This window comes from Diorhabda sublineata, chromosome 4, assembly GCF_026230105.1.
Source record: "Diorhabda sublineata isolate icDioSubl1.1 chromosome 4, icDioSubl1.1, whole genome shotgun sequence".
Classification (NCBI taxonomy): Eukaryota; Metazoa; Arthropoda; class Insecta; order Coleoptera; family Chrysomelidae; genus Diorhabda; species Diorhabda sublineata.
This window is the reverse complement of record NC_079477.1, coordinates 18,452,194-18,479,952: the sequence shown is the minus strand read 5'-3', so window position 1 is coordinate 18,479,952 and position 27,759 is coordinate 18,452,194. Positions and strand designations below refer to the sequence as shown.

At 31.0% G+C, this 27,759-nt stretch overlaps 1 protein-coding gene across 1 annotated transcript in view; it reads right to left on the bottom strand.

The window, feature by feature from the left end:
* LOC130442877 (uncharacterized) overlaps positions 1–26,322 on the bottom strand; it is a 102,594-nt gene extending 76,272 nt beyond the window's left edge. The window contains exon 1 of the mRNA XM_056777264.1: positions 26,120–26,322. Coding sequence (XP_056633242.1) covers positions 26,120–26,177 — 58 coding nt within the window. The 5' untranslated portion in view covers positions 26,178–26,322. The remainder of the gene's footprint in view (positions 1–26,119) is intronic.
* Positions 26,323–27,759: the final 1,437 nt, after the last annotated feature.

Here is a 27,759-nt window from a genome sequence, read left to right as displayed (position 1 = left end):
CCAGCACAACTTTTCTGTCTTTGGGAAAATAAGCTGTTATGGGAGCATGTATGATATGATACGTACTATCAAACAATTTTACCCTTGGAAATAAATGAATGAATGAATATGAGCCCTTTTATAATACCTCGTTGTTACTTAATCGTTGATTTTTACAAAGTGAATGCAACGATAATATTTCCCTGTGTCATCCGCATAACCAAGTCAGAGTACATTAGCGTCCTAAAATAGCTCAGTACGTTAGCCTAAACCTCAAATTTAGATAGATTTGGTTGTTAAGACGTACTAAGCACACTATTGACACTATCACTACATCAACACTCACAATTACATTGTCTGACGTGCTTAGATACCCAAGTTATTTAGGTAAAGGTAAGCTATCTCTGAAGTCAATAACTTGGTTATCTAAACGTGCGTCAGACAGTGTAATTGTGAGTTTTGGTGTAGTGGTAGTGTAAACAGTGTGCTCAGTATGACGGTTCTAAAAATACCAATTTTGTTGTAGCGCTTACGTTTACAATTGAAACAATATTTTTATAATGTATTCTCTCTCTCTTCTAGCCGTTTTCTATCCTTTGGATATAGGCCTCTCTCATATTTTTCCAGTTTTCCCTGTTCTGTGCCACTTGGTACCAGTTAAGTCCGGCTGTTCTCTTGATATCATCATACCATCTTTGTTGTGGTCTGCCGGTGCTTCTTTTCTCCCCCCAAGGTCTCCATCTTGTTATTTTTCCGCTCCAGTTGGTGTTATTTCGAGCAACATGTCCGGCCCAGTTCCATTTAAGACTACCTATTCGCCTCACTATGTCCTCGATTTTGGTTCTATTTCTTATCCACTCATTGGTTTTATGGTCTTTAAGCGTTATTCCTATCATTTTCCGTTCTATTGATCTTTGATGTACCTTTAATTTATTCAAGATTTTCTTTGTTAGGACCCATGTTTCACATCCGTAGGTTGTTACTGGGAGAATGCATTCCATGTAAACCTTGGTTTTTAGTTTGAGGGGTAGGTTGGAGTTGAAGACGTGTCGCATCTTCCCGTAGGCCGCCCATCCTAGATGTATTCTGTGGTTAATTTCAAGTTCTTGATTGGTTTTACCCAATGTTAATTCTTGACCTAGGTAGATATAAGAGTTCACTTTCTTTATCTGTTGTCCTCGCACATTTATACTCTCTTTGTTTGTCCGTTGGTTTGTCATGAATTTGGTTTTAGAAATGTTCATTTCTAGGCCTACTTTTCTTGCTTCTTGTTGTAGTTCTATAAGCATGTATTCTAATTCTTCACTGTTTGGGGCAAAAATGGCAATGTCATCGGCAAATCTTAGGTTACTTAGTTTTTCTCCCGATATATCAATTCCTCTGTCTTCCCAATGTAGGCTCTTAAAAACGTCTTCTAGCACCAGTGTAAACAATTTGGGTGACACAATGTCTCCTTGTCTAACGCCTCTTTTAATTATGATTTCCTCAGTGTCTTCATATAGCCTTACTTTCATTTTTGAGTTGTCGTTTAGTGTCTGTATAATGTCAATATATCGTTGGTCTATTCTTGCATTTTTCATTGACCTGATAATTGCCCAAAATTCAACTGTGTCGAAGGCCTTTCTAAAATCTATGAAGGCAATCCATAATGGGATGTTATATTCCGTTACTTTTTCGTTCAGTGTCCTTACGGTGTGGAAATGTTCTATTGTACTCATGCCTTTTCTGAAGCCCGCCTGCTCATAGGGTTGGTATGCGTCGAGTTTGGATTCAAGGCGGTTTGCTATTATTCTCATAAAAAGCTTGTAGATCTGTGATAGCAGGCTGATTGGTCTATAGTTTTCTAGGTTGCTTGGATCACCTTTCTTATATATCAGTATGACTATCGCGGTGTTCCAATCCTGTGGTATTCTTCCCTCGGTTAGGCATGTATTAAATAATGATTTAAGCTCTCTTATCAGTAGGCTTCCACCTTCCTTCAACATTTCCGGTATGATGTTATCGTCACCTGCCGCCTTTCCGTTTTTTAGTTGATTTAAAGCTTTTACAATTTCTTCCTCTTCAATCTCAGGTAGATCCTCGGAGCCAACGTTACATATCCTGTTTTTATGGTCACTGTTTGCTTTTCTAACATACTCATTGTCTATTTTGGACTCGTACAGACCTGTGTAGAACTTCTCTGTTACCTTGAGTATCTCTCTTCGATCTTCTGTTATGTTACCTTGTCCGTCTCTCAATTTGATCATTTCTTTTTTATGTGCGTTTTCTTTTTTAAAGATGTATTACCTTTGCTATATTGGTATATAGCTATCCAGATATTTGGACTATTAGCTTTGATGATAGCTATGATATTGCTAATAAGCAATTTGCTTTACTTTAAATACTTGATTGGTATGATATCAGTTACTATTGGTTTTTTGGTGTTTACTGCTTACACAACACATACCATGTAGTTGGACAACAACTCATGTTTACATAATGATTTTTAGAAATCAAGCTCCAAAAACTTAATCCCATCCTTTGCTCAGGTTTTTACATGCAAATTACTAGAGCAAAATTATTAATTAGTATTAATAGTATTAATTTTTCAAATATCTCATAGTTTTTGTGAATATATAATATATATATATATATATATATATATATATATATATATATATATATATATATATATTTATATATAATATCAAATATCTCTATGTATTCTCATAGTTTTTGTGAATATATATATATATATATATATATATATATATATATATATATATATATTTACTTATAAATAACATAAAATAAAACATAATTTTGCCTTCCTGATATCCTGATACCCTATCGACAATTTTTTGGTGGAAAATTTGACAAAAATGTATGTAAAATTTCATATTGTTATTAAGTTTTGGGTGTATGATATATAGGATGACGCCATACTATTCTTTGCAATGAAAACCAAATTCAATTGTATGCTCAAAAAATAGAGACAGTTTTTAACAATATTTATCCTAAAAAGTTCAATAAAATTTTAACTATTATATGCATGTTCACACCTATTTTTTCATTCATTATTCATTATTCACTTCTCATTAATTATTTAATAAATATTGAATCAAGTACTACTGATTTTTATTACCTTTTTCATAGTTTAGCGCTGTTTATTTTCACCCACATCCATCTTCACTTGGAGTTGTGTTAGTTAACAGTTTTCTGGGTGTATAGCTATTTTTATAGCTATAATTTGATTGGAAGTCGAGATCGCTTGTGTCGGTGCAGCCTTTTTCCTTTTGGCCTTGTTACGTTCACTTTACTGACATATGTGCAAAAAACTTGAAAAACCAGAACCTGTCCATTGACTTTGGCATTTAACTTTATGATAGTGTAAAGACGGTCGCCATTGTCTCTGAATTCTAATGAACATACTCGTAATACTGGAGTGGAGATTTCGTATGCATGTAATTAAAATTTTATTGTTTCTACGGTTGTGGTAATATATTATATAATGTCTCGAAAGTTTAAATCTAAAACAACTAAATTCTTAAAATCTGAAAAGTTTTTTTTAAAAAGGAATGATAGCGCAATTTTTATTGCAAAAGTCTATATATACAGGATTGTAAAGCAAAAAATTGTATTTTCACTAGATTCCAATGTGACTACTTGCATACAATAAGTTATGTATCTTTTTTTTGTAAAATTACCATTGTGTACAAATTCACATTATAATATAATTGAGTCATTTTCTTAGATTGAGACAGAAATTGAGAAAACTTACTGAGATTAGGTGTATTTAGACTTACTATGTTTTATTGTAAATTTACAAAAAAATGTAATTTGAGTTACTATACAAACATTAGATAGATGATATTTGCATTTATACTTAAAACTAGAGTCTCTTATTTTTAAAGAAGTTTTTGCTTTATAGGCGAGACGGATTTTAAATTCAAAAATCAAACTGACGTAAATCGCAACAATATCATTAATATCATACAATAAATTAAAAAAATATTTTGTATGTTTCACAAACTGAGTTCATGTTTATTGAGTGGTATAGTTACAATACTGCACAGTAAATTTACTAAGTTGCGTTATAACTCCCAACACATTTTTGGTAGAATTACCAAAGAAATTTTCAACAAAAGAATAAATCGAGCCGAAATAATAATTAGTTTAATAGTTTCTTTTATTAACAAATCAAGTCATAAAAATTTCAGTTCTTTTGCTATGATAGTCCATACCGTTTTTCCAAACGTCCGGTGAAATTTTTGATATGGATTCACATACTAGTTGACATATTTTGAAGTTGCATTGTTCTCGTGGCATATCCCCTCAGCCGAAAATGGTTCACTGGCTTAAGTTCGCAACGATAAAATGAAGACTATAAAACTCATGTTCATGTGCTATTTTATCTACATATATTTCTTAAACTGTCAATGTTGTGAGTTTTAACCAAACTTTTTTCCAAAATGTGAATTATTCATCCATATTCTATCCAAATGAACACTGTACAATTTTAATACTTCCATCGTTTCGTTATTGATTTCAGCTCTCTTCTGTTTTAAAATTAGTTATTTTTAATAATTTTTGATAGTTAAAAAAATACTTAACTGAAATTGACACTGACAATTTGCATATTTATATTAATCAATAGATCAGCTACATCATAAACATTAAAATGAGAATAAAATCAAAATAGACATTTGTTCTAATCAGAAAAATGATTTTTTCCTTTGTCGTTACATCTCAATTATATAGCAGTAATCAATTAAATTATTTGTAGTTTTATTAGAATTTACAAAATAGAGCTATAAATTTCACTTGAACTATTTAGGCCCTTTTTATCGTTTATAGATTTGACCATTTCTAAAAATTCTCTATTTTTGTGTATTCTTTATAATTGAATTTATGTTTTTTGATATTCCATGGTTCATTAATGCTGTTTTATTTTTTTTACCGTATTGATAACCTTTTAGTCTATTTTCTAAATATTGAGAAGTCTGTCCTATGTAGACAACGTCACAATTAGTACAAGGCACTTAATATATAATATTACTTCTTATTATCACTGATAGTTTTTGTAACATAAGATTACATGTGTTCAAATATGTTGAGGACCTTGTTGGTTTCGTACACCATTCTGTTTTTATGTTATTGTTATTGATATATAATGTGACATCAAGAAAAATGATTTTATTATTTTGTTCGATTTCGATTGTGAATTTAAGTTTTTTATGAAAAGTAAAGATACTACAATCTTTAAAAAGCAAAACAGAAACATCAGAACTAAAACATTTTTCCTTACCATATGTACAAGGACTTTCCCAACAACTATCGAATTATTTCAATAAATATGATATAAGTCAAAAAGAAAATAATACATTATCCAAATATTTCATTAAATTAAAAACTAAAGCACCAAAAACCAAAAGAAGTAATGTTATATATCAAGTACCTTGTACTAATTGTGACGGTGTATACATAGGGCAGACATCTTAGTATTTAGAAAATAGACTAAAAGTTCATCAATATGAAAAATTTTTAGAACGGAATCTAATAAACGAAAAAGAGAATTTTTAGAAATGGTTCACATTCACAAGAAAAAAAGCTGTAAATAATAAAAAAAGACCTAAATAGTTTAAGTGAAGTTTAGAAAATAGAGTAAGAAGTCATCAATACGATAAAAAATAGAACTTCATTAACGAAACATGAAATATCAAAAAACATATATTCAATTATATACATTCAAAAATTCTTGAAACTGAATCTAATAAACTAAAAAAGGGAATTTTTAGAAATGGTTCACATTCATAAGAACGAAAAAGCTATAAATGATAAAAAAGATCTAAATAATTTAAGTAAAATTTATAGCTCTATTTTGTAAATTCTGATAAACCTAAAAATAATTTAATTGATTACTGTTGCATATTTGAGATGTAAGGATTAAGGAAAAATTTATTTTTCTTATTAAATCTAATTTCTAATTTGATTTTATTCTTATTTTGATATTTATGATGTAGGTGATCTATTGGTTAATGTAAATATGCAAAATGTCAGTGTCAATATCAGATATTGAAAAAAACTGAAATAAGTCGAAAATCAATTTTTCAAAATTTATTGAAAAGAAACTAATTTCAAAACAGAAGAGAACTAAAATCAAGAACATTTAGAAGCATCCATGAACATATAAAAAGGTCTAAGATATAACAAACTCTCTAATCGTACACTAGCATACCTCGATTTTCTATCTACCATCATAAAATTTAGTTGGTCGCTTTATCACTGGTTCACGTTTGTTCAAATATAAGTAAATATTTAGCAGAGTACGTCTTCTTGCATGTAGTTACTCTGCAATTTATCTTTAAATTTCTATCAATATAAATATTCAACTATCTTTATCAATTTATGTTTTATTGCGAACAAGATAATCACTTACCACAGTCTTATTTCTTTTTCACAAATGCAGTTTGACGTTGGTTTATAGATACATTACGCTCAGATTCACTTTCAAATCTATTATTTTCAAAGGAATGCTACTTCCATAGAAATTACATACAGCTGATAGAAGAGTACTTCGATAAAATTACAGCGATCATTTCGCTCTCATCCATCACGTTTTTCTTGAACGTCTTATAATTTGATATATATTATGAATTATATTCGCTATCCATCGTAAACACTTTCTTAACAACGAGTAAATGTTTTAATAATTATTTTATTGAGATATTCAGTTGAAGAAAAATAAATTAGGTGCATGGCATTTCTATGTAATTTTATATTTCTTTAACAAAAACTGTAGGTACAATATAAATAAAACATTAACAAATGATTTTATTAGATTCAATCAAGTGATAATTAAGGCTGAAGATGTAGGTACACTAGTTTTTTTGAATATTTTAAGAATTGGGGGATAATTACGTGAATATTATTCTGTAATAGCTTCATGGAACGATTTGTAAGTGATTCTTTACATTTACATTTACTATAACTACTCCAGAAATTCGTACTAAAACCTGTACCCTTGACCTTGGCAATCGTCAAATAACAGTAGGTGAGGTAGAGTAAATATTTTAACCGAAGTGATATGTCTTTTCATGAAAGCTTACATATAACAAAGTTATTTGTTGGGTGGCTGCACGATTGCTTAAAATTTAACAAAGAAAATTTAAATTAACTATTACTAGAGTAGCTTGTATTGTTTACGACATTTGTCTGAAGTTTTTCAAACCCGAGATAATTCTTCTCCAAATAATTCGAAAATATTTCTGCGATATTTTAAATATTAAATTTGGATATGTAATATTCAATTTTTTTCATACAAGGTGTCACCACTAAGTTCGCCGTATAATCAATCTCACCAAAGTTTTCGCCGAGTGGACTCAGTTACCTAATGTGACTGACTAGAATTCGGCGGAAATATAGAAATATATTTGCAAGACTATTCTAGTTGATTATCTAAAGCTGAGATACACTCTAGGACATACCAACAGTACCAAAGGAAGAGAACAGCCTGGGTATTTTATTTAATCATAACTTTTGGTATTAGAATCATTTTTTTTCTTCTTTGGCATCGGTTTTATCACAAAAATTTGTAATTGGTTTTTGAAGTGTTTTTTTTTGTTTATTCTTATATATTTTGATTGTAGTTAATGTTAATTATTAGCCTTCTGAGATATTGTGAGTTGTACCAATTTGTCTGTGATAATGTAACATTATTCCATGCAAAAACACTTTGTTTCTTCTATGTGTTGTAGCTTCTTCGCTTTATTTCATCGTGTATGTTCAAAGAACATGTATAGTGTCTCATTTTCCTGAAATGACCACAAATTTTTCGTTTATGGAGAGATTCTACATACTTAAATTTGAACTTGAATATCGAATGGGGACAGTTTGATTTTTCTGACAATACAACTATTACAATAGGTACATTAAGAGTTTAGAGCAAAATTTTGTATAATCATCGAAATTTTTGGAGTAAATGAATGCTGTACACGTGATGTAGCCATTAAATAAGGGGATTAATATTGTCAAATAAACTGCTCCAAGCGAACATTCCATTGCTGGTCATCCTTAGTCGGATCCCGCTTTCCCTTCCCCAGCTTCTACGGATTAAAATCTTATTTCTTTCAATGTGGATTGCATATTATACAATGGAGAGGAATCCTGAAAAAACCGGATGGTTTAGGCTAAAAACAGACAATGCGGAATGAGCAACAAGTGTCTTGATGACTCAGCAAGAACATAATTTTGCAGAATTGAATAAGGATTTGACCTTCAGGAAGCCAGTGAAGATATTCAATATTTATAATGGTGAGAAATTATCAAAATTTATTGATACGTGCTTATGATTACACTACAATTTCTGATTCTGTTTCAGTTTTCGTTTTAATGTGTTCTTAAGTTCCTACGTTATGAGATATTACGATGTCGTCTGCATATCCTATGATGCCGTATATAGACTAAATAATTGATGTAGGTAGGTATTTAATGATAATGGTCTCAGTACTGAACCTTGCGGTGCTCCACTCCACTTATGGTTTTATCATTTTTATTAAAGTTGTTTATTTCTTTCTTTTTTTCGTTGTAATACAAGTATTAAATGTTGAAAACAAATTCAGATTTTTTAAGCGAAAAAAAAACCTGACGCTACTAAAGATGACGGCTATACTGATTTGTTTATAGTAGTGAGAGGAATAGTATTCATAACAGGAGGTTGCATGGTAACCGCAATCATTTGACGCATGAATAATTCTTCTGTATTTTAAACAGTCGTATTTTTAATAATATGGAATGTAGAGATAAGAAGGCATATATCTTATGGGATAAAAGTTGAAAAAGTATTCACCTGTAAACAGCAAATTATTGTTCGAGAACTCACCAAAAAAGCGCTAGTATTTCAGCTGGAAATTGGGTAGTGGATAGCGATTTAATATTAAGACTTTTTTTTATACACCTTGGTTGTTATTATTATTGTAAATTTTTTGATACTAAAATAACAAACTTATGAACAATGGTGCAGATGATATATTTTATTACGTATAATTTTCGAATAAATTTTAATAATTATTTAGTTAAAATAGTGGCTTAAAGTAATGACTTAAATAATAATTTAATTTAGTATCCTACTCTAATAATTTGCTCCCATTCAACGGACACTTTTTGGTACACTGTTTCTCCTATAGCACTACACTCTATTTTTAATACTTACATATCTTTAAAATATTCAGACCCAGAAAACAAAAAATTTGATAATTGATTTACAATGTTTATTCACTGACATTTCCAAAAATACTTATAATAGCTTATGATATTGACCTTCTTTACACTGTTTACTCAAGTGGAAAACCATCACAGGAATTAATTAAATTAATATTATTTAAAGAACGGCATTTTTTTGTTAACCACCATGACATTGAGTTTCTTCATGTTAAGTAAATGTAAATGGAAGTCATTTTATTTATTTTTTTATGCTAATCTTGCGTTGATGTTAGTAATCTAATCAGCTTTTTTTCTCAAAATAAATTCTATCTAGACAATTATCATTTTGGATATTCATGAATAAACAGTAATAAACAAACATAATATTATGATATGATATGTAAGGCTGTGGAAACAATCCAAGTAAGGGCAGACCAGTATACTAAGGGAGATGAAGAATATGGCGGATACAGTAGACAAAGGTGTGTTGAAACAACGCATCGACTACACTACCGTCAGACTGACTTTTCATATAGACCTGAACATCCTCATACCAATAAGAGAGGACTGGGAAGAGAACCCAGGAACAGTATGTAATTCGATCTTCACAGACGGGTCCGTAAGGGACGAACGGACGGGAGCGGGAGTATACTCTGAAGTTCTGGGAATAAGGGAATCCTTGAGGCTTAGAAATGGTTCCAACATACTGCAGGCCGAGCTGCGGGCAATAGAACGAGCCGCGGAATAAAAAGATGCAGAGATGAAACGGTGCATGACATCACAATCTATACGGATAGCCAAGCGGCTCTGAGATCCCTATCGTCTACGGCAGTGAGATCTAGGTCAGTGGTGAGCTGTCGCGAAGCCCTGTCATGGATTCGTGACCGAAAGGTTGACTCTGCTAGATACCTGTAGAAGGGAATCAAATGGCAGACAAAGTAGCCAAATTGGGAAGGACTATGAGCAGGGACGAAGCGGTGGGCTTGCCACTACCACCGATCAAATTGCTGAGTGACACGATAGATAGAACATTAGAGGGAGAGCACGGCAAGAGATGGAGTAATAAGCCTCGATCCGAAGGGTAGTAGCAGTGATTACCGGTCACTGTACAGTAGGCTCTAGACTCAGGAAAATGGAAAAAGAGACAATAGAACACCTAATGTGTCACTGCACAGCATTGGCGTCGAAACGACTACAATGTATGGGGAGTGAAACATTGGAATGTCTGGAAGAAGCAGCGGAGCTGGATGAATCATTCCATTGCAAACTTGAACTGCTTGGGAAGGGGGCAAGGAAATGGCAACGCAAGAGATAGGAAAGGGGAGTGTAATGGCATCATAATGGACCTAAGGCCTCCGAGTGGATCTCGGCTGAAAAGTGGAGATCACCCTGTTAACCTAACCATAATATGACTCTAATTTAACATTCTAATAATATGTTTTGATACATTTTATGAATAACAAAAATTCGTTGAGTTAGCGCAACTACTTGGCACGTGACAACCAGAAGTAGTTCTAATTATTGCAAGTAGATGTTTTTTCCCGTAAAAAATAAAACATTGAATAATGGCTGATATGCTTGAGCGTTGTAATTCCAAATTACTTAATATTATGGATACTAAGAAAACAAACAGTGGTTGAGTTACCTTAGGTTAGGTAGTTATTACCCAAAAAAATCTGCACTCTATTCTACTGGTCCAATAAGCAGGATTTTTTAATGATGATCTGATGTTGAATCTGATCATCCATTTGAATCTGATCATCCATGTGTTGAAAATGATGTTATACTTATAAAAGGAGTAGCTTTTGGTATGAAATTTACTCCAATTATATTTTATGATGCTGTTTAAGATCTATATTACTTTTATATATTTAAAGTAATGAATAACTATGAATTTGAAGACTGGTAAAAAAATCTGATTTAAATAAAAAAAATTACGAACCTAACCTAACCAATAAGTCACGATACTTACCATCACGAGTTGGGGTTTTTATAAACTTACCGTTAAATTTGATAAATATGAAATAATTTATCATATTTACCAAATTCAGTGGTGATTATGAATACTCACCGGTAATTTTATATAATCACCGATTTATCATTTTTACTGCAACATATACATTTTCAGTTTTTTAATCTATTGATTTGTCACTACCACGGTCTGGATCACATTGTTATAACTTTATTTAAACTTGTTAATCAAAATAATTCATTCACATGCCAATTATTGACATAAGTTACTTATCAATCTTATTCAATCAGATTTCAGAATCATATTCCTTATTTTATTTGAAAGTGTCTAAGTCTATTCATATAATATAAAAATATTGTATAGAAGAAACCTAATATAAAATATAGCAATAGTTGATTTGCTACTTGATGGGCTATCAGTATTCTATTTTACAGACCATCCCCATTATCAGTTTTTAAATTGTACCAATGTTTTTTTAGATATATACCTTTGAAAAATAGTCCTAAGGCAATAAATCGACAAATCTCGACGGCTGCTATATTGCGCCATTCAAGATATTTCGAACAACAATAAAATATGGTGATGGATTGAAAGTATTACCAACGGCACTTATTGTTGCGGCAATTATTGGTAATCTATCGTTTTCATTTTTTCAATTTATACAACGATACAGCGCGACTTTTTAAATAACCATTTGGATACGTCGATTTGTATTTTCAAATGCACATTTCAAATAATAATAATACCGGGTGTGTTATGTCACAGTGGTCAGTACCAACATTTTTATTTTAAATGTATATTATTTATTTTTTGAGTTGTTCAGAAAATTCTAGACAAATTCCATCTGCAATGAACATTGAAAAAAAAATTTTTATATAATTCTGTTCAACATTGACCACGCATCAATTTTTCGAATATTAAAGAAGAATGAAATGAATCCCTATAAAATGATACCAACTTAGGAGCTCATATAAGGCGATTTCGATAGGAGAACGTATCTTTATGAACAAATGATGGCAATGTTAGATTACAATGTGATCTAATTAGAAGATATTTTGTTTTCTGTTGAGAGCACTTTGACTTTTCACGGTCATTTTAATTATCAACATTGCCAGTATTGGTTTTATGAGAATCCACACATCATCATTTATTTATCAACGATTTTTTCTATTCCACACCGTATAACCACTTCCAAAATCATTCCATAGGGCAAAGCGCTTACAAATAATGTTTATTCACACTCGAGATACTTTTTTCCCCATATGCTCGAATTGACTGAATCGGTATTCTTCATATATTTAATTGATTTGTCATATTTATGTGAAATTTTATCATATGATATCATAAACATGTCGGAAACTAATAGTATAATTACCGCAATGAAAGTGTTAGCAACCTGAAATTTCACTCTTCTGTGAAACCGCGCTAGTATACAGATGAGTTTTACAAGAAAACTTCAATACAATCTATCACTCATCAAATATATGCGAGATTCGACTATTTTCAGGACATTGAATATCCAGTCAACTGATACATTAGAAATATTTAAACATAACAAAATTAAGGAATTAATTGGGCATTACTTTAGATAGCGGGCTTAATGAATTTTTCTATTTGTCTTTCCTTTGCCTTGATACTTTGAAATAGTTAGAAACCTCACTTTCATCATCTTACCTTGAGTCGATGTTAAGTAAAATTAAAATAATTGCACATACCATATGACTTTCAAGTTTCAAGGTTTTAGCCTGATTCAGCAGATTATATATTGAACAGTATAAATGAGAATGAACAACAGTTGCATGATGAGAACAAAAATCAGATTATAGGGACTAGACCATATTGAGAAAAATCAAACAATAGAGAAACACAGCGAATAATTTAGCTAAGAATGAAATTATCAATTTTTATTCACATTAATTTCAACTGACTCAACATTTTAAAAACTTCATTCTTAGTAGTTAATTTCAGAAGAAATAGAATACTACACCAATAGGGTTGAAAGTTAAATTTTCGGCCCTGCATCATGATTAGCAGGATCAAGATTTTGACTTTCGGCCCGTATAGTGTATACGATTTTTTCTTATAGCCGGTCGAAAGTACGTTATTAATTTTACTTTTCATGACATTAATAATTATTTATTAAGGTTAGAGGTAGTAATACTAATGACAGCAATTAACAATTTGTCATAGCAATAGAATAAATACTCTCTAGTTACAAGTACAATTACACATGAGAAATTTTTTCCTCCCGTTGTTATGCAGGACGTACTTTCTACAGGGAGTGAATGTTGAAATTTCGTCCCTGCTAAAACGGACGAAAGAACGTACTTTCGACGGAGGTATGAAGAAAAAAATATATCTCACTGTCAGCCAAATCTCATAGTCTTATATAATTTTCAAGTGATCATTGAGTATACGGAAATGTATGAATGAGAATTGAAAGTTGATAAAGGATAAATTTTTAATTGTTTGAAAAAAATCATGAAGGTATTTTGAAGTATGTAAAATTGGATAAGATATTAACGTGAAAGTATTTTTTTTCATACTGCACTGTAAAGTCAACTTTACCGTACTAAATCACTTCCCGGACTTACAATGTAAACAATTATTATTTTAGCTTTCGAACTTTTGTTTTTTTTTGGTTACCTGCACATGTCCTGGGTTTCTGGGTAATTCCAACAGTAGTCAGCCATCAAATTTTTATTCCACCTACCTTAGTACTGTTTTTCCGGTTCCACCTTACTCTTCATTGTAATCTCCTAGGTTTTCAGGAAAATAGTTAATTTGAGAATGTAGGAAGTGCATTCCCACTTTCATGTTGTATCCAAGATTTTTATAAGGGTATAATATTGTTCCTACTAGGTTTTTGTACTCGGAATCTCTTTGTTGCCCAGAAAACCACGAACAACTTTTTCAAATCCAAGCTAGTTTTTCTTTCATATTCATACTTTTTTAAAAATTTGCATCTTCCATCGGATTTGTGGAGCCACGAAAATTCTTGTCTCGATTTTTTCTGAGGTAATGCGGGGAAATTTTGTTTGGAAGATACTTGAAGCAGGCATCTTCTTTTGATGAAGCGGTAACAAATAACTTCAATCCGAGTTTTTTATGTAGCGTCAATAAATCATACCAGGTACAAAATTTGTCGTTTAGGCCACAATTTTTGTGTCCAGTCCCATTAACATAACAAGCACGGTATTTTCCTATAACCCGGCTGTTGACCTAGCAGGAGGCATACCATTTTGAAATCGCCACACACAAGCCATTGGAGCTCCGCATACTAGAAGTTGCCCAATAGGGCTCCTAATCCATATGTTCCCTTCAAGTGAATGGAATGAGGACGTATTTATTTGTATTATGTCAAAGAACCCATTTAAAACTTTTTTGAGAGGAATCAATAAAAAGTTTCTACTACGCCGTTAAGTAAATGATTCCAAAATGTTTCATTAGATAAAGAATATTACAACAGAACACCTTTGAATTTATTTCTCAAAAAATGTACCTGGGGCTAAGAAATTTTTTGGTTTCAGTTGGAAAATTGAAAAGGTCACCATTGGAAATATACAGTATTAGCTGTTGATTAATTATATTAAAATTTGAGTTTAAATAGATCTATTATGCCACATGATCAAGAACAGTTAAAGGAAAGTTGAGAGTTTGTGTGAATGTTTCTATAAAATACAGCCCCACATCATCAAATAAATTGAAGGAAATTAGTAACAATCGTCACATCTACCACTACATTGTAGTCACTATATTTTCAAAATAAATATCCAATATTACGTAAAGTATCATTTAAATTGGTATTAGTGGTAGGTAGCAGACGAAATAATTTATAATAACTGCATGGAAATGTAAATGAGATATTTAGAAAATTATAACCAGATCCAGTTAATTTCTGGTAGAATTTTAATTGGCAATTGAGATAATTAAATATGTGTGTTTGTCGAACCTAACAATTTAGATATTATTTATTTGATATCAAAAATCTACAAGCATATCAAATTCCTGTGAAGTTATTATCACTAATCCCCTCTTAACAAATAACATATTGGTGAACCAATAATAGAATTTCTATCATGTAAGAAAATTCATAATTTTAGTGAAATATCATCAAATATAGTATTTATATTAAAATTATTGTTCAAAAATTCAATAAATCAAGCTTTTCGATTGGATCAATGTAAAAGTGGAAGTAAATGCAGTTACTTTTCAAAGAATACCCCGTATCAGCTCTAGAATTCGTTGAATAGCAAATATAATTGAGTGACACAAGGTTATTTATATTCATTCAATCACTTGTCACCTCTTAGAAGAAATTCTATTTTTTCCTTTTCTTCTATTTAGCATTACTCTCCGTGTTTCTTTTCGTATTAATACTGTGTCTTTGATAAATCTCTCCACCCACAATGATTTCATAATAAAGCAATACATTCACATAGCAAACCTCTAAAGACTTTGAGTATTTATTTTTTCGGCTGTCAATTTTTCCAACACACAGTACAGTGGCAGACATCATTAACTCTAGATTCAGATTACAAAATATGTTAATTACTTTCCTTAGTCTTATTCTTTTTCCAAAAGAACTTTTGTTAATATATGTTTTGAGATATCAAATATATCTGTGATTTAGTCCTTAATCTTATTGTAGTTTCATTAAATGGATATAGCATATATATACTTTAGAAGCAAGTAATGCCTTTCTTATACATACTCCATTTCAGTTGCCAAAATCTGTACAACGTCTAGAATTATCCTTTTTAGGAATCGTCACAAACGTAGATGAAGACCGATTTTCACGTATTAGTCCACTCAAAGATATTGCGTTGAATATGTCCACATATATTTGATTCTTCTTCGATAAGTTTGAGGATTTTGATTGGAATTCCATCGAGAATGGTTACTGTCCGCTTGGCTATATTACATTAATATTTGACCTTATTCCTCTTTCCATTTTCTTATATTTACCAAGTTGTTCATTCGAAAGGCTTATAGATTCCTCTCCTTCGCTGGCTTCATCACAGTTCTATTGCACTTCATGATATCTTTCTATTCTGCTCGATAACAGTAGGGTATACAATCTTAAAAGCTCGTTTTGACAGAGAGATATGTATTTTTGTGTTCTTGAAGCTTAAGAGCCAGATTAAAGAGGTATGATCAGTCATTAGTCGAAGAAGTCGTCCGAACAGGTAATTCTGTCGTATTCAAAGATCTTGACTATAGCCAGGAGCTCTCTTTTTGTCTCCCAGTTATTCATCTCAGCATTTTGTTTCCTATTCTCGAATTGGAACCTGAACAACGAGTGCATATATCGGTCTTCGGCACTGTCAGATTGCGAGCGGATGTATCTTTAACACAATACTTTTTATATAAAAATTTCTCATTCCTTAATTTTGTTGAATGCGAAAAGTTCGCTTTATTATTTATACTATCTTTGCAGAAATGCCTTGATTAATTGGATACATACTTCTAAAAAACTTATCAAAAGTGAACTATTCACTTGTGGTCCCTGAAGACGATTTCTTGGTTATGTACACTCGCGTCATACAGTAATTGGTAGTCTTAGTGTTGTAGTAAGCTGTCTGCTCAGATTCAATCAAAAACAACAGTGAATAAAAATTTCATATGTAGATAAATAATTACATGTTAGTTTCAAAATTTATCCGTGATCAGCTTTATTTTACAAATTCATCATGTTCAAATGCGATACGTGCCATCATTTGTAATTGCTATACGTGTTTTGCTATAGCTACAGTGCAGAAAACTGAGAGAAACTTTTAGACCTCGTTACCTGGAATGTACATTCCACAACTAGCACCATATGAAGATTGACAATAATCAATGTATATCTAAATCAGGTAAATTTTGTAAAAACGTGTTAAAAAGTAAAAGACATAGGAATTTTATACTATCTGGTTTAAATAAATATGAATAAAATAATGAATATCATCTAAAATCATATTTTCCTATCTAATTAAACATAAATTATAGTTTCCTAAAACTTGACAGAGTACCAGTGTAGTATCGTAGATCTAGTAGATGTTAGTTACTTTTTAGCATAAATATAATATCATATTGTTTTTATATATAATATTATTTTTAATAATAATATTATATTTTATAATATAATCTCCACAAAACTCATAACTAAAAATGAATAACTAAATGATAATGTATATAAACGATTTCGTTTTCTAGAAAAATGATGGCATACAGACGGAGCAAAAATTATAATTCTACACATGTCATGGGCGGCACTTCACTTTGTGAGACTGTCCGAGTATTTGCTTCCTATTTGCTCCATACAAGCAAATGATGTACCTAGTACAAACACAAGAATTGCAATTTCTTCTACTTGTCGGTTTTTAATCACACATCAAAAGACTAAATAATTACATCGATCATGCATGAGCATGGTCCTTGTAGCACCATCACCGCCATTAACCAATTTCTACATAAGTAAACACAATGTTTTGTAGTTTGAATACTTTACTGAATATATTAGATGAATACACTGCATTAAGAATTTGTATAATATTTTCGTCCTAATTAATATAATTAATATAATAATATAAGCGAATAATTGTCGGCGATATAGATGCCTTGATTTTTCATTGTATTCATAAAATAACATACCTTGGTAATATTTCATTTTCTGTTGGGTTAACAAAAATAATGAATGAAGGTTTTTGCTATTAGTGTAATAAAAGTAGCTTTACGTCAAAATAACATATTCTTTTAATAGTACATCCAATATATATTCTGAGTTTTACGTAATCTACTGAATTACATATACAACTTTCATAATTACATAATACTAGATATAACAGTTCCAAAGTCGTTTGAAATGAAAATTATTAAAAAAATTTTTATGGTACTTTCAAAATTACACTATGTTTACGAATAGGAAACAATAACAATTCTTATAATAGCAGGTTACAGTGATCGTAAAAGATGAGGGATATTTATTGAATAATACGTATCCAAATCTCAACCAAATAACCATAACTGCAGCTGGGAAAGTGGTGAAATTTGTTGAAGAACTACAAATCGCCCTAAAATTAGCTGATTAACCGTAGCTATTGATGAACGTTAACTTTGTAGAAAACCTTTTATACCCATTTTAAACACTGTATAATGTCATAAAGTTAGTGTAGGATCTGTCTAAAACATTATAGAGAAGAATAAGTAACATAGAAAAATTATATAAGATCATTGCCACAAAAAGAAATTTTGCGGAACCATAATGCAAAAGTTAGATTTTTTTCTTTTGAAGCTAAGTTTATGGTATATAGTACAATTGATCACCACAATTTTAGATATTGAAGTAATACTAAGTCTGTGCTCTCCTCTAAACAATTTGGTTTTTCTATAAAATCAAGGGACTTTTCAAATTATACAAATGATTTTTAGGAAACCTAAACGTCCCATTTTATTATTAAATAAAATACAAAGCTTAATATATTTATTTTAAATCAAGTTAACAAGTATTCATAGTATTTGGTTTCTTATCAGCTAATTTTCTACATATCTACATAGAAGAGAACTGATTGTTTTTGATGTCTGGCAACACCGGAACAAGTAATGTTTCGATCGTCATATTTTGTATTGAGATAAGAGTTTTATTAAGTTTTTTCTCGGGGTTTGAAGCGATAGAGTACCAGTTAGTGAAAATATCGCAAAAGCATTAGATGAGAATTATCTTACTTATTGGAACACCGCTGAAACAGTAACGGCCAGTACTTGTCATCTAAGTTATATTAATTTAGGGATATAAAACGTACAAAGAAATGAATTTTGAATGGTTGTCACCAAATAGATCAGGTACTGACACTTATGTCATTATGGAAAGATCATAAAGCAACAACTGTTGCAGCATCCTTTGCTCTACTCTACTCTACTGAGTTCTTAATATCAATTATATCATTTAACGACGCGTTAAAAGACACACTACCACTAGCCAGCTTTCGCAACCCCATCTCATGTTACTTACCGTACGTCTAAAGTTGTATCTAAAATTATATTCAAAGTTAAAAAAAACATAACCTTTTCTGATACCAAGTAAAAAAGTAAATAAAATGGATATTGAAATGATCTGAGCTAATTATGAATCATAATCCTATTATAACTGCTTCTTGATAACTGGCTAATATTTTTTCTTAATTTTAAAGAATAATAATAAACATGTATAGCAAATATGGATCCAAACACGTATTGTACTCCAACATACTAAATTTGTTAAATATTCAGTTCTAGATGCATTTGGAAATGGCGCTTTATCTATCCATCCACTTTCTGTACCAGATATATTTGGTATTCATATCAGCTGTTATTGGAAATAATTTCTGGAGCGAATATCGTGAATCTAATCTAATCACCAATATTCCTAAATTGAATATGAAATTTTGAATTAATGTTTTTTTGTTGATATTTATACATACCACTACACCAACACTTACAATTACACTGTATGACGAGCACTTCGATAACTAAATTATTCCAGTTCCAACCAAAATCCTTAAGCTCATGGTAGGAGATACGATTCGAATACGCAAAGTATATATAGTCGAATAATAGGTTTTGAATGATCATTATCCATTAATGCTAGACAGATTATCGTCTCAGAATGATATTGGTATAAGTGATGCATCATTCATTTGCTTTGAATGTAAACAGAGAGTTCCAGGACTTGATGCAAAAAATTCGGAAGAAATACGGTTTCCATGTAGTGTATTTGACGTAATAGATAATTCTACACTACTATATCAATAGTCCAATCAATAAATAATTATAATTTATGATCATTTTCTACAGAATGTCTATTTATGGCGAACAGTTTTCTTGGCATATAAAACGGTCTAAAAATCTACATGTCTCCTTAACCATGAAGTTTATTGAGGTAGGCAATCTTTTTGTTGAAAAATCAATTGAAAAAATCATTTTTGCTACTTTTAGTCAGTATGGATGTTATGGATTGTTAACAATTGAGCATGAACCGTCTCGGGCCTTCATTAGTTCTGATTTCGCAACTTTAAAGCCCTATAACTCAGAAACAAAGATCCTTTGACAAGATTTTTTTATGTCACAGCATTATTTTCCCTTCATCTACTCACTCTCGAATTTTTCACATCAAGTCCTGGAACAACCCTGTATATATGTTGTGTCGATTGTAACAAAGTCAACATGGTCATATAAAAATAAAAAGAGGAGAAGAAGAGGAGAAGCATATCAACTTTAAAATCAAACCTAGAGAAAAAATTAAGTAAAGAGGCATTAAGGAAATATTTCTGCGAGACGGAGATTCGTAAAATGAAAAATAAATTCCAATCGTAATGAAACGCAAACCATCAACAATATAATTTCCAAAAAAAATGCAGTTATATAGAAAAGAAAAATGTCCTATTGTTTCCATGGATGGCAGGTACAACCATTTTTCTAATACACATTGGAAGGATTTAGCTTTCGTATCCAATTCATTCGTCAGGTGGAAGTCGAGATGTTGCATTGGCGATTATTACAATGATAATTAAACAAAAATATGGGAAATCTATATCCAATTTACCAACCGCAAATGGAGTTGCCATAGATATTGCGCTCTATCACAACAAATTAAAAGGGACGATACGAACCTCTATAACAAGAAAAATTATTAAGAAAGATTTTTTTTCTAATTGACGAAGTAATATACAGACCTAAATTATAGGCTCTAATAAAAGTATATCAACCTACGTAAGGGAATTATGGAATTAATGATCTTTTTACCTTAAGAGTCACAGCATATTAAGATTGCCTCCTTACCATCCCGATTTGAATCTATTTGAATTTGTATAGGCGGCAATGAAAAAATATATTGACAAAAAAATGTTATGTTTCCTTTTAAAAATGGGATATAGCTAATTGTGATGAAAAATGGATCGTGAAAATAAATAAAGACACTGGTAGCAGCAAAAGTAATGTTGAATATTCTGATTTATCATGTATTGAAGAAATTGTCGACGAAAACAAATCATGGACAAGTATAGGATGGGCTTGTTAAAATTTAAATAATTAAATCACTAAATTTGTGAAGTTTAGTTTTGTTATCTTCATTGAATGAAACTTTGTAATATTTATCAGTAGGCAGTTTTGTCCAATATACTTTTCGATTTTTATAATTCTTTCCATGCTCCTCCTTATTTCTCTCAACTCAACAATTATTTTCTCTACTTTAAATACCGTAATTTGAGAACATAGGGCTTATTTTGATTTCGTTATTTTTGTAGAAAACTGCACTTTTTATCAAAAAAGTATTAATTTTTTTTTATACGTGAAAAACTTCGAAATGAAAGATTATGAAATTGATATTAAAATTTAGCATAGGAACGAAATCTAGTTGTCGAATAGTGCCACATGAATTGACTGAGACTCAAACGAAACGTTGGATAGAGGTGTGTAAATACAATACAATACTCGCCCTACTGAAAGATGATCGTTGTACGCATTGTTACCTGCAATGAGAAAATGATTTATCTAAACAACACGAACATGGAAAATCAGTAGCTGGACAAGAGACAATTACCAGAACTCATCGCAAATAGAGGCAAGTCTTATTTTGTGTCTGTGAAGATTTAATGTACTTAAATAATTCTAGATAGTCGACCTATCAATGCAGAGGTATATAGTGAACCGTTGAAGCAAATGTATGAGGTTTTGTCGGAGAAATTTCCCAGGTTCCCTCGCAATAATAGAATGCTAGACCATATACCGTTGCACGAAATAAGATTGTAGAATTTGGTGGTATTGAATTCTTCCCACATCCAGTATTAAGTGCAGAACTTGCACCGTTTGATTGCAATTTATTCAGATTCACGATGAAATTTTTGCGACAAATTTGAATCCAAAAGAGAAAATTCAGTGCGACATTTCTGCATCTAATCATGAATAATGGTTCCAAAGAGTTTTTTGCTGAACGTTGGTTTAAAACCATGGAGTAAGATGGACTTTACTTCGATAATTAATAGACAAAGTGAACATTCGTGATATTATTTATGAGAAACCCCCTATACTTATCTAACTACCCATCTAATCATTTTACTGGATAACATTCACTACTTCAACTATCATATCATAATAATCTCTAGAGTTTTTAAGGAACAGTCCATGAAATTAGTTTCCGTTTTGTTTAAATTATGCCGTCGGAAAACGGATGCATCGGATGCTTTATAGGAGTAGTCTTTGTATATTTTTCTAAAATCACAACGTAAAAGTAACGTAACAGGTAGGTATTGTTTATTGTTATATATCTTATGTAATGCCGCCAAACTGTACACTTATTTGAATTCTTGAATATATAAACCTGACTAAAACGATGTAGCTGACATGAATTTCAATTAAACTCCGTTATTTTTTACATATTGAGTTGAATAGAAATTTGCGATAAATAAACCGGCGAATTACTACTAAATTTTTTGAAAGATGATACAGTGACAACAATATTGCTGAGAATGATCAAATTACAGTTCGTTAATTCAAAATGTAAAATGTAATATCAGAAAATAATGTATCGAATCATAGTATGTGCTCTTTAAATCAGTTTATAAATTGTAAAGGAAACGAAATCAATAAAAAATATCTCTGCTAACGAAAAGTAATGATGCTTGCCTCGTTCTCATCCTGCAAAACACTATTTGCCAGTCATGTGATGTAAATTAATTCGTTAACGTCTACCTTCGCCATATATTAAAAGCTACAACTTTCTCGCGAAACTAATTATGTCTTTTATGAAACACCAATCGACACGAGCTTTTCTTTGAGCGATCGTCAAATTATGCGACCCAATGCGAACAAATCTTTTTGAAGTGTTTAAGAAATATTTCATATATACAAGTGAAAGTATGCCTCAATATCACGCTATGGCACATGATGATCTTGCAATATCAGTTTACACAAGGTATCGATATTTTGACCAACATGAATTTTTCAAGTATCTGTAAACAACTTAAATAGCACTCGCATGGAAACACGCTCTGAGTACATTTTCACCTCAGTTTTGCCATATGTCAAAAGTTGAGTATCAACCTTATTATATCTAACCAAATAAAATTAAATGATGACGTATAATGAAAAAAAAAACCGAGCTTGTTACAAAATTCACACAATGAATGTGGGAAGAAATGAATAAATACAAAAGTCAAAAAAACGAAATCGAGGAAAACAAGCCAAAACCAAAAAAAAACTTTAAGATCGGAAATAATTTTAAACTGCGACCCAAAGGATCTATTGTGTCCCATTTTCTTATTGTGAGACTGGAGAAACCAGTGTTTATAGCTGTTCCATTAATCCCACTTCTTTTGAAAAGTCTAGAATGTGGGATGGCTTTAATTGCCAGAGATCTTCGTTTCTATTTCAAGCGCTGCGGGAATACTGCGCCGAGAGTCATATGTTATATTTTCAAAGCATCATGCTGATGGAACATATCAATGGAATTATCGGATATCGGATGGAAATGGATAAACCAGCAAATTAGTCGAAATCGGTTAAGTAGAACCGGACGTTTTTTCATTAGAAAATTCGCACAATCCACTACATCTTATTTGAGTGCTTATAGAAAAACCTGTAATATCAAATCCACTCAGAATGCACTGAAAATTGTGATGGTTGTTTTTATTGCGCCCCTCGAATGAACTCTTTATATAAAATGTATTTTTTACAATTTTTTTATGTAAATACACCCTCTACCGGTAGGCATACAAACTTAGAAATCATCTCTACATTTTGCTAAACTTCACACATATGACCAACAGCTTTTGTCATTAGGACACTAGGTTCAACGGATACCCCGATTCAGATAGTATGATTTTTTTTAATGCTAGGTTAGTTTTAGTTAAAGGTGTGAAAAACGAATCTCAACAATTTTAACTATTCCATTACAATATAGTAATATGATCTAAATTTTCCACTGGTTAGCAGTTTTTGTTATAGATTTTCGATTTAGATCCTAAGAATACTACCCTGAATAATAATAGTAATCTGCCATGATGCGATCATTGCAGCAAACTTAGGTATCCATTTTTATCACTTTTTAAATTTATGGAAAATTGTCCTAGTATATGGCTATACGACCCAAGATGTTCAGGAAACTTGTAGCTATGCAGATAATATACCATAATATTAATTGGAAGGTTCAAAACTAATTTGGAACATCAGATTTCCTGAGCAATTTTTCACACCACAGTAAAATATAATCAAACTATTGCTTTTAATTCATTCATTGAAGGTATAGAACCGTAATCTTTTGTTTGAATTATTATTTGTGATCCATCAAAAGTTTATCTTATGCCTTCACACTATACTTCATAAATTTCAATTTGATGGGCCATGGAGGAAACTTTATGTGAACTGTGGTCCCAAAGGTAAGTTTATAACATCTTGTTTCCTCACCGTTAATTTTTTCTCAGAGACTAGCTTATTAATTATTTCCCAGACGATGAATACATAAGTATTCGAAATCTCAGAAAATATATCAAAGTTAGTCCACTTTGGTGTTTCATTGTCACGTTTCAACAAAAAACAGCTTATATATATATATATATATATATATATATATATATATATATATATATATTATATAGTTAGTTATTAGTAGTTATATAATAGTTAAGATTAAATTAAGATTAGTTAAGATTCGGCGGTTTTAAATTGTGTAGTTTCTTGTGAAAACATAAAATTTCAAAATCAAAATTCTATTCCCTTCTCTTCTGTTTGAAAATTAGTTTCTTTTCGACCTGTTAAATCACTTAAATCATGAATGATAATGTACCATAATATTGAAATTCTCGAAAATATTAGTTAGTAGACTTCAGTGTTTAATTCTGCCACAATCTCACTACGAAAACTCTCAAAATTTAGCTGGCGAAGACTTTGTTTCAATTCATATACGTATATGTAAATTGAGTATACACATTTTGTTGACCTAACAAGAAGTAGACCGTTTTTAACTTCACGCATATTTGAGTTATTTCAAAACAAAGTTTTTAGACTAAGCAAAAGTCACAGTAGCATGCTCATCACCAATATATAGTACAACACATTCCACTCTTCACTTTCGAGTTTCCCGTGAACAATTTCCATGTATGCTCCAATTATTAACTTCCATTTTTGTATCTGTATCTGTTTAACCGAAAATATTTCCACCATTTTTGTGCCGTAATTAAAAAATGTCATTCTTTTTTCTCTATGCCATCTGATACACAACAACAAAAAATTATAGGTACACTAAATTTCAAAGAGCTACGTTCACAGATTGACAACTGTTCTATATTCATCCGACACTTTGCACACAATGTTTGAAATCTATGGCATCTTCAAGTGCTTCAATCGTTAAACGGAGAACAAAATATGTCTTTTTCACAAAGTATGATTTTCTAAATTTTTTCATTGAAGAGTATAACAACATGCTTAACATCTTCTGGATGAGAAAATATCGGAAATTTCAAATAAGATACAGAATTAATTGAATACAATTGAATGAAAAAATACTCTTTGTAGTAAATATATCTATACATTTATATACTTGAAAGTATCTTCAGTGTTTTCGTGATTTGGTACAACTTCTTAATGATTAAAGTTAAAAGACTTTTAAGTGCTATTATCAAATTGCTAATACAATGACTCATTATTTTTTTGATTGTTTATTCTGAGATAATAATAATTGTGATGAACCTTATTTATTCAAGGTTTTATCATATTACAATGAAAAAACTTACTTCAAGGGTCTTTATTAGAAAATTATCGTATAATTACTTCAAGCTCTGTCAATAGTTACATACTCAGTTAGTTTTGTTTGATATAACCTTCAAATAAATTGATTACCTCACCTCATCACGTTATAAACCTCCATTTGATATATTATATCGCTGTATCTTTCTATTGTTTATCGATGTGCCAGTGAAACTAACCTCATATCCTCAATAAAACACTCGAGACATAAATAATCAAAAAATAACTCACCTTTTGCTGCAACTACTGCAACGGCAGCGGCGATAATTACAAAACACTTAAACATCATTTTATTCGAAAACAAAAGCACAAAAACAACAGCCTTGTAAGAAAGTGAAATCAACGTATAACTAAGTCACAATTTTAATTGTCATATCTTTCTAAGCGGTGTACAACGAACACTCTTTCTCAGCAACGAGCGAAACCAACTGAGTGACTTCAATGATTGCATAGGCGAGATGAGGTTTTCCTTCTCTGTCATGATATCAGGCCCGGCTTAATAACCAATCCCAATTATAAGTAAATTGACGAAATTTATCTTCACTATAAGAAGGAATAATGAATCTATATAAGCTACTAGGAAGAAATTACCTATTTCATTTTAAAATGAAAAGCCAAATAGGTTCCAAAATTTGTTAGTAACTACAACTACATGAGTATGGGAGCCAGTACGATGAAACTGTGTTTTTGTTTATTGTATTAAATAAAACTGAGAATCTTTATATCATATAATGCTATTCAGAAATCCTGTTCTCTTATTGATTTGAGACGACTATATATAAATTAGAGAAATTTGGAAATTGAATATTGAGAGTTCTAAAGATTGCTATTGGCAAAAGTGGACTAATATTTATCAAAACAGAAGCTGTGCTTTTGACACATAAAAGAAGAATTGGACAAATATAGTTCAAAGTAAAAGGGCCGACTCTTACGCCTACTAAAGTATTAAAGTACCTAGACGTTTGGCTAGACACTCAGCTACGCGTTGAAATTTAAATCTTTAAAATTCACAAACCTCTATTAAGACCAAATTTTTTGCAAACAACCCTATATTATCATGTTCACAATAAAACAATGCTTATGCTGATATTTTTTCTATTATCACATCAAGTGGAAGTAACTGGTATCGACATTTACCTAGTATTTCGTCTAGGTAAATAAGAGAGAACCTTGTGTCTGCATATTGTACATGTTTCATACTTTAAATGAAGTATAACATATTCTTATTATCTTGTTGTTGCAAAATTCAATGAAACATAATTTTTTTTTTAAATAATTGAAAATATTCTGTTCTGGACTCTTTTAGACAATCCATTTTTAATATAGTTTCAAATTTACGAAATTTAATATTAAATAAGTCTCTTTCTATAATTAGCGCAGTGAAGATCGATTTGGATCTTCTACTAAACGATTTTTACTTGGCCAGTTGTTTCAGTATATAATTCATTAAATATTTATGAATTACAGAGGTGGAAGTCTCAGTAGACCTGGCTGAATGAAACTGATTCCAAAACACGCGAGACGATAAACTCTGTTCTGTTGAACACTAGTTTTTATGTGTTCCGTATAGGACCACCGTGTAGTGGAACAGGAGGGATTCAGCTATTGAAGATTATATCCAGTGAAGAATATACGGCCCAAAGCATGCAGTTATCATTCTTTATTTTCGTATTCGCGTAATCATACCTGAGCAGTTTTGAATCAAGAATGACCCATAGATACTTCACCGGTCCGGAATTCGTACTTGCCATTCTATAGAACTATGTTGTCTTATCCAACTATCACGATTTTCTCTATCTATATACAGCCTTACTGAGACGTATTAGTGTGACAGAGCGTCATACCGTTGGAATTTGTTTTCGTAATTACCG